This window comes from Agelaius phoeniceus, chromosome Z (assembly GCF_051311805.1).
Source record: "Agelaius phoeniceus isolate bAgePho1 chromosome Z, bAgePho1.hap1, whole genome shotgun sequence".
Taxonomy (NCBI): Eukaryota; Metazoa; Chordata; class Aves; order Passeriformes; family Icteridae; genus Agelaius; species Agelaius phoeniceus.
The window spans coordinates 91,536,991-91,556,292 of NC_135303.1; the positions used below are offsets into that span (position 1 = coordinate 91,536,991).

Genomic DNA, 19,302 nt, shown 5'->3' on the forward strand with positions numbered 1-19,302 from the left:
ACCCAGACATCCCCCCAATATATATATACACGTATGTATAGATAGATAAATATAAATAGATACACGGTAGGAAGGCAGTGAGAGGAAGTGTGGGGAGCTCATCTGTCCAGCAGCAGTCGTTCTTAAGAGTAATTTTCTGAGTATTTCTCACCTCCAGTGATCTAGAGGAGGCTGGTGCTGTCCAGACAGGCTCCAAAGGAGGTGGTTATGTGGCTACTGAAAGCCAATAAAAGCAGTTTTCTGTGGTTCTGGCTTTCCAGGGACACTGGTGCTCTGTCTGGGGAACCAAGGGCAGGGAGGCAGCAGGTGATGGAAGGCAGTGTGTGAGTCTGGGCAGCTGGTGTTTCTGCTCGAGTAGTACATGAGGGCAACAGTTCTGACTCATTTTGAAACACTCGAATTTTTTAATTACACTGTGTCAGCTATTTTCTGTTTGCTCCCCAGCCCAGTTGCTGGTTGGCGTGGCGAAGAGGTGCAGGCAGGAGGAAGGGCTGCGGCCTGGCACATCCAGACAGGTGTGAGGTGTGTGGCAGCGCAGCTCTGCCTGCTCGGAGGGAGTCACAGAGCACAAACCAGGAGCGGGTGCTGTGGAGGGAGGGGAAACGGGAAGGAACCTGAAGCCACCCACAAGGCAGTTGAGAACAGCCGCAGCACACAGAAAATGCTGCCCTGCTCTAGCTGATAAAGAAGGAGGTAGGAAGGATGTTTGGGTGCCTTTGACAAATGGGCACTGTGGAGGGGGTGGGATTAATGGGGTAAGTTAAGGTTCAGTGAACAAAGAGTAAATATGGATTATCGTGAGGGGCTTTGAACATCAAACATTAGGGAGATAAGTTGGTGTAACTCAATGAGAGCAACAAGAAATAATTGCCTTGGCTGTCCTGACCTCCTTCTCCTCGCTGTATATTTACCTTTGAAATGCAGGATTCTTTGCCTGGATCCTGTTCACTTTCTTCCCTTTCCCTTGTATATTATCAAATCAACTCCCTGCACCACCAAGGATGTATGTGCCATCTTTGACCTGCCTGTACATCAACATCTCACTGAAACATCTGTTGATGAGATGGGGGGTCTGCATGCACCACACGGGGAAGGGGCTGCGCGCTGAGTTATCCAACTCCCTGGTTACCTCTGACCAAAATACCACCAATTATCTGGCGATATGAAAGCTTTGGAAAGTTTTTCAAATGACTGAATTGTTTCAAGCAACCTACACGTACTTGTGTATAACATTTCAAACTTGTTTTGTTCATGGTACTTTTTTGACAGAATTGGGTCTGTGGTCAATCTCAGCTTCTGTGTTTTTATCTGCAGTTGGCAGAATGGCTTAGAAAACTGCAAGCATTGACAGAAACTGAGCAGCAGATTTAATAACATATTTACTAGATCAAAGTAAAAGATTTAAATATCATAATTGCCAGCATGTAACTTGTACTCTGGAAAAGAATTACTAGAACTTGAATATTTTTGCTGGCTTGAACATTATTGGTGGTGATGGGAGCTGAAAATGAAGCAGCACTGGGAGAGGGGGACAGGCATAGTGCTGGGAAAGAGCTCTGAGATAAAGTGTGGTACAGTGTGTGTTGCTGCTCTGAGATGACCTTATGTGGAAAGGAAACAACTTTTGGTTTTCCAGAACCAAAATAAATGTTCAGCGCATGAATGGGAGTTCAGCCTTTATCACTCTAACTCAGGAACAGCCAAACTTATGATACTGGAATCTGTGGCAGCAGATGTTAATTGCAGGGAACTTGGACAACACAAATCACAGAAATAGTACTTTCTGTCACATCTTTGTTCCAGGTTTTTAATGCATATTGCAGTTCTGAGTCTGCTACTCAAGCTTTAGAACACAATGTCCACAAATGTGCAATTTTGAGCAAAAAGAGAACTGGATGAAAGGGACTGTAAATCAAAATGTGCATATGGTCTAAACATTAGCCTGTGCTGTTGCCTCCTCTGATGGACACAGTCTGTCTCTGAGCTAAGCTGTGACTGATACCTCATCGCTTACTCTGTTTTACTGTTTAAGGATTCAAATTTAATCTGTGCTTGCCCATTCCCACCCGGTAGTGCTGCCTCTCCCAGTGTCTGATCAGCGTGAATGCAGCCTGTAGCAGTTTCTCCTGGATGTGACTGGCTCCTGCAGCTGGGCACACACGGGTCACTCACGCTGGGCTGGAAATGAGATGCAGCTCAGCAGCGCAGGTGTTGCAGTGACTCTGTGCCAGATGCATTACTGACTGCTCCAGGAGGTCCTGAGGTGTGTCAGCTTTACCTTCAGAGTGATCACCTCATTATTTAAGAAGGTGTTCAGGGGTTTTGTATCAATTTGACCACACAGTCTGTCTCTCCAATACTTATAAATGATCTAAGTAGCAGAATAGTGTACAGGCTTCAGCCTTACCGTGCCTTGTGATATTTGGTCTCCAAGAAAACAGCTTGAAAGCTGTTAATACTCAATCTGACAACTTTTGAGTCATAAGTGGAACAGGTGGTCACTTTTTAAATAAATGCAAGTTTTTGAAGACTCCTTCAAGCACACCTTCTTGTTTCAGTGTGTGTGTGGATCATAGATTTGACATTATAGTGAGGATTCTGCAGTGTCCTGCAAGACACTCTTCCGTGTGATGCTTCAAAATTTCCTGAAAACGAGCAGGAAGACCCAGACTTTGATTGTTCCTCTTGCTGCCTCTTTGCTCTAGTGTCTTGTTTCATGATGCTTGATGGTTAGCATTTCACAACTTATTTTAGAGAAGGCAGATTTCAGTTCCATTCATCCAACATGGGTAGAGGCCAAGTGACTCAGAGTAACAGAGCTGGGAATAACTAAGAGCCAGACTTTATAATATCAGTTGTCTGCATGATGAAACAATTTCAGTAATTTGTTTTCCACTGGGACTATTTCATTTTGGTGGTTCCAGTGTGAGGCTGGTGCTCAAACACTTGAAGAAAAAAAAAAAAATCAGGTTGTCCTGATAGCAAGGTGGGGCTGCACCAGTGCCCTTCTCTTGTACTTTGGATTTCTCATCAGCTGGTAATTCTCCTGGCTTCTCAGCTCACTCTCCTGGTTCCTGCTCTCTTGGAATGCCAGGTCTTGCCAGAAAGACATTTCTAAGTAATCTGGCAATTTCAGGAAAAAATCTTGGTAAAGAATAGATCAGGAAAGTTGCCCACTAATTCTGTCTGTTAGTGGTTGGAAATGCAGTGATTTAAAGGCTGCCTCCTAATGAAGGAAGTTGGATGAAATGCTTGTGGGGTCCTCGTCGTGTTTGGTGAGAAGTTTTTTGGAAATGAAGTTGCCCTTGTAGGAAGGAATGGTCTTTTGGATAGTAGTGCCCGTGAGCCCGTAAATGCAATTTCTGTTGCCAATAACTAAGGTTCGTCCAGAGGAGGTAACACCTTTTGGTAGCCCTGTGCAGAATCTGTGAGGAGTTAGAAAAAACCCACGTATTTCTTTGAGTATTGTGGTTTGAAAGCCTGCATGGTGAAGTTCTATTTTTCATGGTTCCACTTACTGTTGTCAGCAAGTAATCTTAAATGCAAAATACAGACTTTGGATCCACTCACTGTAATAAAGAAAATCAAGGAATTGTTGAATAAAACTGAGCTAAGGAAGTTAATTGAATATCTTGCCAGGATTCATAAGCTCTCAATAATTACTTATACACCTCACCTCAACCTAAAGTGAGTTTGATAACAGACACCTGATTTCCCTTGTTTGTTTTACAAGATCAAAATGGTTTTTTTACTGTTTAACACCTGTAGTGGATATCATTGTTTGTCTGAAGGGAACTCTCCAAGCTCCAGCAGCAATAAGGCTGTGTTGAATTAATGGAAAGAGGTTGAATTGATAATCCAGGCTCCATGCATGTTGGTTTTTTTCTTCCATCTCCCCTTTTACTGGGAAAGCTGTTTATATAGTTTGTCTCCTGTTGCGAACCATTAGTTCTGCCAGCTGAGCCACTTTTTCCTAAACAGGAATAATAATGTAAGAAGTAGTTTTAGGGTAAAAGATGCGTTTTAAGGATTGTTTGGTTTGCAGTTTTTTGGGGAAGGGGGGGAAAGAGGGGATTAATGTTTGGTTTTTTAATTTTTTTTTTAATCTTGACAGTACTTGCTTGCAGGGTTCTGCTGAAAACTACCTTTTAATTTTCTTTTTCTTTTTATGTAACTGGTAACTTGGTATCTTCTTACATACTGTTATTTAATTTCTGCAGTCAAATACATGCAAAGTCTTTTGTGTCTTGTGGGAAAGAAACGTCTGCATTCTGGTCTGTCTGCTCTCTTGAAGTAGAGCTCAAATTTCTTCTCCTCTGCCAACTGGAAGTAAATACTGTAGAAAGATAGTAAAGCCCATGCTAGAGGCATTTTTGGTTATCACACACGTGACTGGCTTTTGACCCAGTCCGTTCTTCTTTTTTAAATGCCCAAAGTAGTTTTTGTTCATTTGTAGAGCCAACCTGTGTTTGCTTCGTACTGAGACCTGGGATGCGAATCCTTTGCTCTTTTAGGAGCACTTTGGACGCGTAAAGACTGCGCTGTGATTGTTAGCAGGCTGGTGGATGCTGAAATCAACTGGCACCTCTTGGTGTCAAGAGCATCCCACCAGCTGTTAAATTTCATCATTTGAATGCCACATGACTTTGCTTTAGTGTACTGATACCATTTATTTTTCTGTGGTATACCTCCTGTAAATCTCTATTGCAGTATTTAGATTTGATACTGCTAGCTCAGAAATTAAAGAAGCAACTGAATACTATGAGTAGCTATGTGGATAAGAAAATTATTTGAGATCAGGGCTTGTGGGGCTTGCAGCTCCTTTTCAGTCCTTCTGTAGAATTTGGATGTGTCACCTGATGGTCAGACCATAAAAAGGGTACCTTACTGCCCTATACCTTATGGCAAAAACATTCATTGGTGTTGAATTAAAGCCTTTGAAACTTTAAAATACCTGAGAGTTGGTTTTGTTTGTTTACCATGGCAAAGACATGCAAAAACATCTGACCATAAAATATTTACAAACTGTAGAGTTACTTAGTATCTCATAAGTTGTCTTTGTTAAAGGGCTGTCCTAAACCCACAGCAAGTCTAGTTCAGTGCCTTGAGCTTTTGGGGAGATGTGGAGATGCTGGAAAATTGCTGTGGAATGTGGCACTTGAGGACATGGTTTCGTGGTGGACTTGAGGACACGGTTTAGTGGTGAACATGGTGGTGGTGCTGAGTTGAAGGTTGGACTTGATGATTTTAGAGGTATTTTCTTACCTTTACGATTCTGTGAATATGGCACTGCTGAGATGTATTTACTACTTTGAAGTTACATTGCAGTTGTCCTGATCTACCAGTTGGAGCTGTTGGCAAATGACACAATGTTGATTACTTTCAAATGTTCCTAACTTCTTCTCTGAAAACTAGGATTAATTTGTTACGTGGTGTTTAGGCAATTCAAAATGTGGCTTTTACATGAGCATTACTTTTATCGTGGTAGAACAACAGACCAGCGTTTCTTTAGGACATCTGTTTGTATGTGGTGGGGAAGCACAGAGCCCATTTCGTTCAAGAAACAGAAATGGATAGGTAAAGTGGGAAAACCTGTTCAACTCAGTATCTTAGAAAAAGGTGGTCCATCCCTGTGATGATCCTCTTTAGGGTGATCTCCTGCAAACTAATGTATACCAGAGGGAAAAAGGAACTTTTGTTGTGTTGATTTCTGCCACTTGTTTTATTGAAAGAAAAAATGTGAAAGTGGGTCATTTAAAGTTTTAGAACCAGGTAGTAATAGAGATATGCCCACTCTAATTTTTAGAGTAGAGAGCTTTGTAGACTTTAAATTGCTGTGCCCTTGAGAAAAATGGTTTCATTATGAGGAAGAAAGGAGATTTTTAGAAGGCTAAGTGGAGCCAACCCTGCATGCTTTTATCCGTGTGCAAGGACTGTGATTTTTTTATTGTGGGGTTCCAAGTGCAGCTGGTGAATGTTTATGGAAGCCTGTGTGTGGAGTTGTGAAATAAACCTTAGCTGGTACTTGCCTGTCCTTTGAAGGAGGCAGAATATGTGCATAAAGCATTACAATGCAAAAACCTGTATTTAAATGTGCAGTCTTACTTCTTATGTAGGATAAAAAAATGTTGCTTTTCAAGATGGCAAAGGATGCTCTGCAAAGCTTTGTATTAACACATACACTTGTAATTTGTATTCAGGCCCTGGTAATTTGTATATGCAGCCTGTTGAGCACTCAGTAGGAGCAGCCTGTTTTTAACCTTCATTTATTTATGCAAAACCAGTTAAAACACAGAATTAGTTTAATCCTTTCTTCTTTTGCTTTGTACTGCAATTCTTGTACCCTGCCTGTTCCAAAGGGTCCTATTCTTTGGGGTTGCTACCAGGCCTGATTTGTGAATCATCTGATAAAGATCCAGCTCCACTCCCAGAAATGTGCCTTAGGTAGAATCGCATGCCAGTGAGTCAGCTTTAGGGCAGCATTTTCAAAGGAACGCTATATAAATTACACAGTATCCCTGTGGGGGCAGCTCGGTGTTATGAAAAATCTGCCGTGGAGCATCGTGCACACACATCCACACAGAGCTGAGTCAACTGTCTTGACTTAAATTGACTGAGTGCTGGTCTCACTTCTGTTGTTTGAAGTGCGCTGGTTTGTGTAAGACTTAAAAGAAGATGAAAAGGAATGTGTGGTATCTTCGGGAGGAGCTGGATAAGCTGGGAAGCCCAGAAAGTGTCAGTATTTCTACATTTGTCTGGGTGCAGATCGGTCTTTCCTGATAGATGTCTGATTTTTTGAATTTACTCATTTTTAGTTAATCAAGCATTCTGCTCTCTGGCACAAGGTAATGGCTTTAAACTGACAGCAGGTAGGTTTAGATGAGGTATTAGGAAGAAATTCTTGTCTGTGAGGGCGGCGAGGCCCTGGCACAGGATGCTCTGTCCCAGGAAGTGTCCAAGGGAAGGGTGGATGGGGCTTGGAACAGCCTGATCCAGTGGATGGTGTCCTTGCCCTTGGCAGGGGATTGGAACTGGATCATCTTTTAAGGTCCCTTCCAACTCAAACCATTCTGTAATTCTCTGATATCTCTATGTGTTTTTTGTACTAAAATGTCTCTGGTGAGTTCACTGGATTAACTGTTCATTTTCAATGGGAAGGAAGGTGATTTGAGAAGAAAGAAAACATGATTGAGACCCCTACAGTGGCAGAGGGTTTTGGTGAAGCTTCAGAAGTGGACAGGTACATTAGCACTTCACAACTTCAGAGTTACACATCCTTCTGTCAGAAGAGGGCCTAACTTTGCTTTTTGCCAACAATTTATCCTGTATTCTGAAGCATACATGCATTACAGTCAACTCTTCGTACCTGGGCTGTTTGCAGCTTCTCTCCTTTCCCAGCCCACCCTCCTCAGACACACAGTCTATCAAGTGTTCGAGTCAGAGTTCTTAATGAGCTTGTCTGTGTGTTTACATTTTTAAAAATAGTCAGCTGTTTTACATAATTTTATTAGCCTCTGTTTTATGCGCTTGTCGTTACCTCTCTCACACCTCTGATTTATTCCATCTCTGTTGGGTAAATGTGAGATAATGTAACCCAGTGGAGATGGAAATAATTGTTTAGAAATGAGCCATTATAGCGTTTAGTTCCTTTTAAATATCAAAACATTCATATTTAGATGAAAATAACTGACATCTGTGGCACTGAAGCTGTGAGGTTGGAAGAATTTGGAAGGATCTCTAGTTAACTCTGTACTCTGAACAAATAACTTATATGCAGCAGTGCAGTTGTAGTCACAAAAGCCTAAAGAATGTACATGATGTTATTTGCTTCAATAATATAAGTACAGTTTCTCATTAAAAAAACCCCTGTATCTTCCAGTTGAATGGTAAGAGGTGAGAGGAGGTGGGTTGTTCAAATTGTTTTCTTTCAGCACCAACTGAAAGGGCATTAAAAGGCAGTGTTCTGCTAGATAATTCTTTTTCATTACAACAATTGCTAGAATTGGCATAAGAAGGTTAGAAAGGGAAAAGAAGTGGTCTGTTGGGCTGTGATTAAGAGGAAATGTGTCAGTAATAAGCTAAAATGAGTTTTCCAGCAAGCTGCTGTGATAACATTAGTACCTGCAAAACAAGAATCTGTCCTGTCCATAGGTTCAGAAAAAGAAGAGCTGGTTTGGTGCATACAAGCTAGGCATTCTTTATCATTAGTCAGCTCAATAACACCTACAATGACAATGTACAATTAAGGTTAGGGTGTCATGGGGTTTATTAAGTATTACAGGCTGTTTGAGAGGTACTCCTTGTTCAGCTGAAGTAAGTAAGTTGTAAATAGAATGAGTAACATTCTAGCTGTTAATATATGACACATGATTTACTATGTTGATTGCTTGGCCTGAGTAGCTGAATTTGATGAACGCTTCAGCCTTGAGCTGTGTAATTCAGCTAATCTTCCTAATAGCTGATACAGAGCTCTGTTTTATCTGTGTTGTGGGAAGGACATGGCTAACAAATGGATATTTTAATTGCTGCTGAGGACTGCTTACCTAGGTGAGGGCTTTTGTAGTTCCCTGTGCTCTGCCATGGAGCAGAGGCACCAGGAGCTCAAACCAGAGATCAGCAGGCAACAACCACCAGCAGCAGCTGCAGTTCCACATGGGTTGGGTGGCCTGCCTGGACATGGAGAAGGACCCAATAAGGTGCTGTAAAGCCCCAAAAATCAGCAGTGAACTGAGAGGTGCAGGCAAGATGGGTGAGGGGCAGGTGCCTAAATTCTGTAATTCCCTGGGGATTTCTTTGTTCTGGGTCCCTTTCCAGAGACACACAGCTTATCTACTGCTCTAACACTCTGTTAAATTATTTACTTTTATAATCTGATGCCTGAAACTCTGCTCTGGGAAACCTGCTGTCTTTAATATAAGTCTTTGTGCTGTAGTACATATTACGTGAAAATAGTTCTTTAGGAAGCTACTATCACCTCTGAGGCTTTTTGCTCTTAATTTTTTTTTTTAAATTTACAAAAATCTCTTCCCAGAGCAAAGGGCACCGAGAAGGAATGCTCAGGACCTTCTGCTGTCTCGAGGCAGAACCTGTGAGTTCAAGGTGTGATGATACAAAACAGCAAGCAGCTTTAAATCAGATCTGTTTTTTTTTAACAGGGATGATTTGTGCTTGCTCTCCCTTCCCTCCTTCCTGCAAGCTCTGGCAGAAAATGTCACTTGCTTTCTCATTTTGACTTCTGCTGGCTTATTGAAGGGAATCTACACACAGAAGAGTGGGCACAAGAGGGAATATGGTGGTGCAGTCACAGTTAGGTGGGGAAAGAATGGGGACAAAACCCAGAGAGGCTGGGCTGTCTCTGCAAATCTGACCTTCAAAATCCTTCTGGATTTCTTCCCTGAAGTGCAGATTCCCTAGTGTACAAATTGTGTGCCTTTACAAATGAGTTCATGATTTGAAAATATTTCCCAGGATAATTTAATGGCTTCCTCACACTGGTGTTGTATGTGTGACTTGGAAAATAACAGTTTCTGTTGGAAAAATTAAGCACAGAAGTTTTTACAAAATTGCCTTTTAAAATTTTCGTTGCAATATCTGTTCACCAGTAAAAGGAGAATGCCATTTCTGATCAACATCTAATTAAGTATCCATCTGTGTCTGTAAGCATTACAATTTATTTTCAGTTCTGTGTTCTCATTTCAGTAGAAAAATGGTCTTTTGCTTGCACCACCTTGAGATTCCCTCTTCTAGTACTGTTACTAGAAAGGTGAATGGCAAGAAAGGAGTGGGAGTTTTTCAATAAAGTCTCTTCTTGCTGTTCTGTACATTTTTCAGAGGGAACTAAATACAGACATTTTTTTCTTTCTTTGAGACAAGGATTTCCTTGGCATAGATATTTTTTGCCAAACGGACTGTATTCTTCCGTGAAGCAAAGTCTGTTTGAGTCATGGTAGGGTTATTTTTTTCCCACTGAGAGAAAGGCAAAGCTCTGGTGTATATATATATATATTAATAAAGGAATTGATGATGTCTAAAGAGCCAGTTCAATGGACCTGTAGAGTACAAACCTTACCAGAACATGTGGGGTTTTTCTATATACACAGAAACACATCAGTGTCATGAAATTACTATTCCCTCCTCTACTGCCAACTCACTGAAAGTCACTGTGTGAGGGATCAAACCAGTGTGGTTGGAGTAGTTAAACATCCCACTTAATATTAAAAAAACTCCAATAAAATAATTTTAATTGAGCTGTTAGCAAGGTGGCAATGTGCAGATGAAACATATTTTTTTCTGGCTGATAGACCAGAGAGATGGAAAGGCAAGTGCAGGTGTTGCTATAGCCCCTTTGGGAGCTGTGAGGTAAATGATGTTTCCAAATAGGACATTTGTGGAAAAAAATGTCCTACAGCTGACTTTGGCTGCCCTTTAGCTTCATGTCAAGCTGTTCTTTGTGCTCCCCAGGCTAAAAGGTTGAACAGTGCAGAAATTGTTCTGCAGTTATTAGTATGAATGTTTAAGTATGTTTTCATTTGGCCAAGCTAATACTCCTTTGGTTTGTGTCTGAGCAACCAATATTTTCCCTGTGTGTACATTTCAAAACTCTCAGAGAAGGTATTTTTCAATTTAAAGTTCATGGCCAGAGGAAAGCTGGGAGCTGCACTAGCAGATACAAAACAAATTCCACTTATTCCATCATCAAATTTGTGTTTTAGTTACCTGTATAATAGGAGAATTATTTGAGAATACATGTTTGTGAGTGAATTACATAGAAATACTGATTTTACTGACATGCATTTATGTCTCAGAATGTGTGTATTCATCTTTTAGGTTTGTTGGTGCTCTGCAGTAGCCTTGGAAATAAATTAGTTCCTACATGATGTTTACTGCTTACATGAAATTACTGTCTCCAGAAAGTCTTCTTTGAAGCTGCTTTCAAGAGAGGGTTACTCAGCGAAAGTATGCAGAAAGTATCTTTTCCACAATATTTTTGGTCTAAAAATATTGTGGAAAAGAGGAACATGTATATCAGGAACATATTTAGTTTAAAAAACATTTTAGTCTGTTTTTTGGAAGGGATATGCTGAGTTTATTGTTCAGGATTTCGGGTTTGTGGGTTTTTTTCCTCATATGTAGCAGGTTTGGTCTTGCCCATCTCCGTCTTTCTTGTGATGTCTGATATTAACCAACCCTTCTTTCCTTAGCTGGTGTTTCACTCCCATGAGTGTTTTCGTCATTTCCTTGCACCATACAGCAATTAATTCATTAGCCTGAAGGAAGCATGAACTCTATTTTAGTATTCTCTAAAAATGAAGTTTCAGAGTGGGTTAGGGCACACAGGACAGTGCTGAGCTTGGCACTGTGCCTTTAGAAGCAGGGAAGTACCCTTATATTATGTATTACATACATGTATGTATACACTAACATGCTTGCAGGCAGCTTGGGATGGATCAGGAAAACAAAGAAGGATTCTCAGGGTACAGAAAAATCTCTCTGAACCATCCGTGCTTCCTCAGGGTGCTCAAGTGCTGGTTGGCCGCCTCTACAGAAATGTAGTTTTTCAGATAAGATCTCACTGCTGCGTTTTCTTGCCTACACTTTGTTTTTTGAAGTGCCATAAATTTATAATTTACTGTACTTCTGAAGCTGTAAAGGATTTGTTCCATGCCATTCATCTGTAAGTGAATGTGGTGTTTGAAGGATCTTTATTCTGTGTTGTATTCCAAGAGAAAATTCAGGTGAAAGGCAAAGTGTGAATAATGAAGACAGAATGGTAACTATTGATCTCTCCAAGAAAATTTCTTTGAAGTTGCTTCAGGTAGTTTTGGGTAGATAATGTACAAGTTATCAATCAGATAAATAGCTTGGTCTTTTTATTTGCACTGAAGCAATGCAATTTATTAAATTATAACTTGAAGTAAAATGTAGGATACTGGTGCGGATAGATAATGTTTTTTGCTTGCAGCCCCTAGTATTTAATACTTCTTTCCTGGCAGATTTGAGAGTATCTAAATCAGCCTTGAGGTTCTCATATAACCAGGGCTTGCATGGGAGACAATCAAGGACTTCCTGAATGGTGTATTAGATATTCCTAAAACATCTTTGTGTGACTCACCAGCATGGTGGTGCTCTGCTGAGAGCAATCTGTGTGACACCTCTGGAGCCAGAGCCTGTAGCTGTGCCTCTGACAATTCAGTAGCACTTCTTTATTTAATAAGTCTTTGATATATAAGGTTCCCATGCAGAATGGTTCTGCTGGCAACCTCATTCAGTGTGACTCCAGTACCATTTTTCATGAGTGTGTAAATGAAAGAATAATTTGGTGTAACAGGATGAGTTCACTAGGAAAAGGTAAATTAAGAAAGCCAACATGATGCTGAGCAATAAGATGCTTTTCTGTAGAGCCAGCCTGGCACAGCTGGGGCTGTTGAGCTGCACAAGAGAAGGCTCCAGGGACACCTCAGAGCCCCTGCCAGGGCCTCCAGGGGCTCCAGCAGAGCTGCCCAGGGACTGGGGACAAGGCCTGCAGGGACAGCAGCCAGGCAATGGCTCCCACTGCCAGAGGGCAGGCACAGATTTTGGGCTCTTGGCAATTAGGAATTGCTGGCTGGGAGGGTGGGCAGGCCCTGGCCCAGGGTGCCCAGAGCAGCTGGGGCTGCCCCTGGATCCCTGGCAGTGCCCAAGGCCAGGCTGGATGGGGCTTGGAGCAGCCTGGGACAGTGGAAGGTGTCCCTGCCCATGGCAGGGGGTGGCACTGGGTGAGGTTAAAGGTCCCTTCCAACCCAAACCACTCTGGGGCTCTGTAAACACATTCTGTCTGCAACCAAAAGCAGTGAGTTGTTTAAGGTAACACTGTGGAGAGCAGGCTGAGCTACTTGTGTAATTCTTTCCTACTGTTCTGTTCCTGTGCAGGCTGCTGCATTGCTGGAGACCACGTCTAGCTCACCCAGCCTCCTAGACAACGTGCTCAATGCTTTGAGACTGGAAGGACCTTGCTCTGCAATGAAGATGGAGGCAGTAGGAAAAGCAGAAGAACTTGTTGATTCAGAAATTCCACCAAAGACTTCTGAAAAGCAAGAGACTGCTCCTGATGAAGACAGGCCTATAGAACTGGAGACACAACCTCAGAAGGACAGCGCGCCCACTGCAGCAGACTCTGCAGTGCTCTCTTCCATGCCTTGCTTGCTGATGGAGCTGAGGCGGGACTCCTCGGAGTCTCAGCTGGCATCTACAGAGAGCGACAAGCCAGCGGGTGGCCGAGTTTATGAGAGTGACTCTTCTAACCACTGCATGCTTTCCCCTTCCTCCAGCGGGCATTTGGCCGACTCAGACACGTTGTCTTCCGCAGAGGAGAACGAGCCCTGCCAAGCTGAAGCCGCAGCGGAGGGAGACCCTTCTGCGGTGTCCGGAGCTGCGGTCGGGAGGAAATCCAGGAGATCCAGGTCCGAAAGTGAGACTTCAACAATGGCTGCCAAGAAAAACCGACAGTCTAGCGATAAGCAGAACGGCCGAGTTCCCAAGGTGAAGGGTCACCGGAGCCAAAAGCACAAGGAGAGGATCCGGCTGCTGAGGCAGAAGCGGGAGGCGGCTGCTCGCAAGAAGTACAACCTGCTGCAGGACAGCAGTACCAGCGACAGTGACCTGACCTGTGACTCCAGCACGAGCTCGTCAGACGACGACGAGGAGGTTTCAGGGAGCAGCAAGACAATCACTGCAGAGATACCAGGTAGAGGATGTTTTTTAAACTGAACTGTAACGCGCCTGACATCGTTTCTCAGCTGTCATGCTAAGTTAGATGAGTGACACTTGAGAAAAACCCAGGAGAACTGCAGCTCTGTGTAAATTTGAAGACTGCAGTGTAATAACAAGACGTGGGCAAATTTTAAAAAAATCTCTTCTGTGAGGTTCCTGTGCACTTTTGCACACCAACAAAGCAGTAGATATGGTAAATGGGAGGAAGGACTACCTTTGAATTCTGGATTTTTCAGATCTTTGTAAGCCTATATGAACTCATGTCAGTGCTGTCAAATCCCCTTAGATGATGATAATCTTATTCTTAAGATAAGTGGCCAGCTTTGCTGTAATATAAAAAGCCCACAGCTTGGCAGCTGTGTTAGAAATGGCACGGCACACCTCTTGCCTGTGTAACAGTAAGGCCCTGGCCATTATTGCACTTATTCTGTGCTTTCAGCTCAACATGTCAGTGCATGACAAACCTGCTTAGCCTTATTCTAAGTTCTTTCAGATTGCAGCTGGTCACCTATTTTAGGATACAGATGTGATTACACAGGTGCCCAAGCTATATTCACACCTAAATTTTCAATATTTTAGACAAAGTTGTTACCATTTTCCTATGTCGTTAGGATCAATAATTTCTACACTTTAAACTTTCTGACACATCTGTGTTAAGATGGAAGGCAGCAAATTATAGGGGCCTTCTTGTCATTTTATTAGTGTCATTTTATTAGCAAAAGAAAGTTGAATTCTTCAAGGTTTTTGTCTGCCGAGTCTTTGTTATTTTATTAGTCCAAGTGCTGTGGACAGGATTTTGTGTGAATTATTCTTGCAGCATATTATACCATAGAACCATCATCATATGGCAATCAAAAATAAAATCCATAAAAATAAAAATACATAAAAATAAACTTTTTTTGCTTGCCAATTTTTACTGGGTTACATGCCTTTTTGCCTGTTGTGCTAGAAGTTTTTTCTTTTTGAGAAAAATAACATCTTACATAGGGCAAGAACATTTAAAGGAAAACTGCAATATTAAGTTGCTGAATTAATGCTTTCTAGATGAATTATTTAAAATACTGCAGCAGATTTTACAAATAACTGACTTAACTGAGTTGATTATGGTGGATGATGTTGTCACCATGAAAACTGGCATTTTTCCCACACCTGCTAGGAAGCAGGTTGCACAATGGAAGTAAATGTTTATTATTAGAATGTCTAGAAAAGGCATAATATCCTCCTATAATTATTGTGTAGTAAACTTTTAATAGAAATCTAAAATTATTTTTACCAATTTAGTAGTTAGTCTTGTATTTTTCAGAGTTTTTGCTTTTTTATTTATAATATTTACACTTTGGGCAATTAAATCCTAATTTAAAGCCTGTTGAAGAATAACTATTTCACTGATTTTTGGGACAGGTTGTTCCCCACCTCTCAAAAAACCCCAAAACACACAGAATAAGTCCCTCAGGTCACATTCTTTTTTTAAGTCATAAAAGTACCTTGTGACCCAGAATGGCACCACATGGTATTTTCAGGTTTCTGAGGGCCATTGTGGTGACCTGATGGGGCCATTCCAGGATATTTTGTGTATCCCTGGGTGCCTCTGTATTTGACTCCCAGTCCTGACCACACATGAGATGCTTTTGGTGGAAGGGTCCCATCACATGAAGAGCTTGACTATTAGTGATGGTTACACCAAGGCCCAGCTTTACCTGCAGTGCAAGAGTGGCCAAACCATCCTGAGGGAGGGACAGTAACATTTATTCTGATTTCACAGCACGTGTCATCTGCTCGGTGCTGAGTTCTGTTTAAAACATTTAGAGATTTGAGCTGCCCCTTGGAGCAACGGGGTGCGACGTGTACCTGCCACATTGCGGTTTTCCTTTAAATAGAAATGGCTTTGCTTTGTGGGAAACGCCTTCCAAGTGCGAGGGAAAAATACCCTCTGTAGAGATAAGGATGTGGTTTGTCCAAAAAACACATCCTGTGCTGCTCTTGGGAGAAGGAGACGCTGTGGTGTCAGAGCTGCGGTGGAGCTGCGAGTCTGGTCGGACTCCCAGCGCTCCGTCGCTGCGGTGGCTTCCCAGGCCATCTGCCATCCCTGTGCCTGGAGCTGGCAAAGGACTCAGTTCCTTTCTCTGGCTAGAGAGCCATTTTAGGGCACTTAGCAAAACACTGCGAATAGCCTCAGAATCGAGGGAGCGAATTGAGTGTAGATAGAAAACAATGCAGGGTGTCAAAAAGCGTTATTAGAATTTCAGTCTGCCAGTGTTCTGGAGAGTTGAACGGTTTGACTTCAGTGTCAGGACATAGGCATGGAAACTTTTGCCTTTACTTTTAAAAGAGTTATCTCTACACATTGATGCAGAAGAGTTTTTTACAGGCAGCTTGTGTTCCCCTTAGTCTGTGTCTGGACATTCAGCTGCAGTCTTGGTTACTTACTTAATCACTTATTTTCATATAGTTTTCATTTTTAGCCTTCTGTTGCCCAAAAACCAGCTTTGCCAACAGAGATGCTTTAAAAAAATTTAGTGACAGGTAATTTGGCCCTCATTATAGAAATTACACAGACTCTTAAGCTGTCAACACAGGTAGTGTTAACAGCAGGCAGTTTGCTTGTATGTGGTCTGAAAAATTAAGTTGCCACATTTGAGAATACAGTAACCTTTCATGTTGTTTCACTAGAACTATTCAGTTTAAATAGTGCAATAGTTTAAATAAACCTTTTTTTTTAAACCATTCACATCACTGGCTCTGAAATAGGTTTGGCTAAATTTGTAAGGTAAAGAAAATGTTCAGTGAAATACGTGATGATGATGATGATGCCATTAAGTTACAAACAGAGCAGCTGTTCAATAGACACTCAGGTCTCTCTGCTGAGCTTAAAGGTACTGTGGATTAAATTAGTGCCAGGCTTGTTTTTCTCCTCAAGGAAGACTGAAGAGTTGAGATTTTACTGGTGATATTTCAGTACAAGTACTGTGTGCTGCACAGGAGCTCAGCACAGTGCAAGTTATGGAATTCTGACTGCATCCTGTGGTGTTAATTTACACCTGAAAATACAGGTTCAGTCTAAACTTCAGGGATGCTCCTGAGAGCCTTTTCACTGGCATGAGCAGTCATAATCTTTGGCTCTTTGTTTCAGGGAATGCTGTGATTTTTGGATTATTGCAGATGAGGAGCAACTTTTTACCTTTTCATGGCTGAGCCTCTCTGTTGGCATCTAAAATTTTGCCATTCTTCAACACCACATAAACATGGCATAGGAGTCCTGAAATAGATTCTGCTAGGCTTCCTGTTGTAGTAGGAAGTTTTTCCTTTAAACAATTTCCATGTGATGTTGCATATTAACTCTGAATGAAATTGGCATGAGAACAAGTCTGGGAATCAATATTTATTGCTATGTAAACACTTCATATATATTCAAATAATATACAAAAAGATATTTTCAAATAATATACAAAAATATTTTGCATTTTACCACCATTGTGGTTTCTACAACTCAGAAAAATCTGAATTGAAATGGGGATGACTTATATTTTAGGCTATCACAAAAATCTGTCAAAAAGTTTGAGTCTTAATGTTGAAAAAGCCACATCTCATTTTGTTAAAAAAAAAAGACAAGTCTTTTTAAATATGCATTAAACCCAAAGAGATGGGCACAGCTCCTTCCTCCTAAGAGCTGTGCATAGATCTTGGATAAAGCATCTGCAAAGGATGAATTCAGAATGACAATTATAGTTAATAGATAGGAAAGATAATTAGTCTGTTAAGAATGATTTGCTGTAAGATACTAATTTGGAAGTGTCTGCAGCAGAATAACACAGAGGAACCAACCATTGCTAGTTAGAATGAAGATGAAGCATATCTTACATTGTTATGTTGCCAGACTTACTAAATTAAATTACTTTGGATTTGGTTATTACTTAGATTGTACTTAAGAGATCCCATAAAATGACAACATTGGGACATTTCTTGGGTGCTGTTTTGCAGGAGGTGTAGTCTTGAAAACGAGAGAGGAATCTTTGATTCTCACCCCTTAGTGACCTTAAATTTCTTCTCCTTTAAACTTAGCATAATTAGAAAACTATAGTTTAAAGTTTATAGGCAGAAGAGGGACCAATTAAATAAATACTGGCATTTTTAATATGTAAAAATGCATTTTTAGGCTTGGGGATTTTTTTTAAAGAAAAGATTGAATACAGCTTGTTGTAGTAACTGCACAGGAAGCATTTAAAACATTGTTTTGCTGCTGCTGTAAATTTGAGGTACTCCATCATACTTTATGATGCCTTTTAAAATTTGTATTGCAGGGCTATATATATTTCAATACATACTTTATTCAGTTTACAAAACAGTTTTGTCAACTTTGACCATTCTAGTTCATTCTTAATTTCAAAAACTTGAAAAGATTGTCTCACTTATCAACATCAATAGTTTTTATTTAAATTGCAATTAAAAATTAACATTACTTACTTGTATGTCTATGGAAATCAGAAAGATTATAAGTTAGTTCCTTGAATTTAAGTTAAGATCTGGGCTAAAGACAAATACACAGAATCATATTGGATGTTGAGTATTAGAAGTAAATGAACAGAAGAAATACTTCTTTTAGGGAGGAAGAAAGTTATTGAACATTCAAAAGGAGCCATATTTTGGAAAAAAAAAGTACCATTTTACTTAATTCGTTTTGGTTAAAGTGCAGTTGGAGGGATGTAAATTAGTATAAAGTAAATATTTTTAGCAGAGGACCTGAATGCTGAATTTCCAGCATGTCTGATGGGTAAACAGATGGGCAAGAAAGACTTAAAAACTACTCTTCAGAAATGAGAGAATAATCCAGGGCTTTGTTTATCTGTTCCTGTAGGATCTGTGTATACCTCATTTAAACAGTTCCTAAAAAGAATGTGGTATTTAAGTGATACTGTAATTTTGTGTACTCAGTGAAATCCCAATAAAGATTTAGTGCCTTAGGTTTTTATTAGTAAATATTTACTTAGGTCAAGCAATGATTTCTCTCATTCTTAGGGTATTTTGTATTATTCTTAGGCTAGAGAGTGCCACAAGTTTCACATTTAGATATTAAATTACCATCTTCTGTACCTCTGTGGAGTTTTATGTGATGCTTGTCTTGTTTTGGTATTACCTTAGGTGACATTTGTGTGTTTGGATGGCAGGCACATACTGTTTATTATTCCTCAAGCGGGTACAGAGCCTCATTTTCTTTGGGGTTTATTGCTTCCTAGATGATTCCTGAGTGAACTCTAGACTTTAAAATATAATTTCCACTGCCTTTTGTTATTGATCTGTAGAGTAAGGCCATGAGGATTGGCCTTCTCTTCTGGCTGTTGCAGTTCTTCCTGATAATCCCAAAGCCAGTCACTCCCACCATCCTTTTGATGGACAGCTGGAAGCAGAACAGTTTCCTTCCAACCATTCCCTGTGTTCTGCCTTGCCTGGGACTGGCTGTAGGAATGGTGGCTCAGGGCAGGGTCCTGGCTGGTGTGAGGCTGGTCAGGGCTCCGTGGTGTGCAGGTTGTGCTGTGATGGAGCTGTGTCCATCACGCC

The 19,302-nt window shown here is 41.0% G+C and overlaps 1 protein-coding gene across 2 annotated transcripts in view; it reads left to right on the forward strand.

Moving 5' to 3' along the window:
- The window catches only part of ARK2N (arkadia (RNF111) N-terminal like PKA signaling regulator 2N), a 44,684-nt gene that overhangs the window by 1,724 nt on the left and 23,658 nt on the right, over window positions 1–19,302 (forward strand). For both annotated transcript variants that reach the window (XM_054651936.2, XM_077172371.1), the window contains exon 2: window positions 12,910–13,723. In XM_054651936.2, coding sequence (XP_054507911.1) covers window positions 13,000–13,723 — 724 coding nt within the window. In that variant the 5' untranslated portion in view covers window positions 12,910–12,999. The remainder of the gene's footprint in view (window positions 1–12,909; window positions 13,724–19,302) is intronic.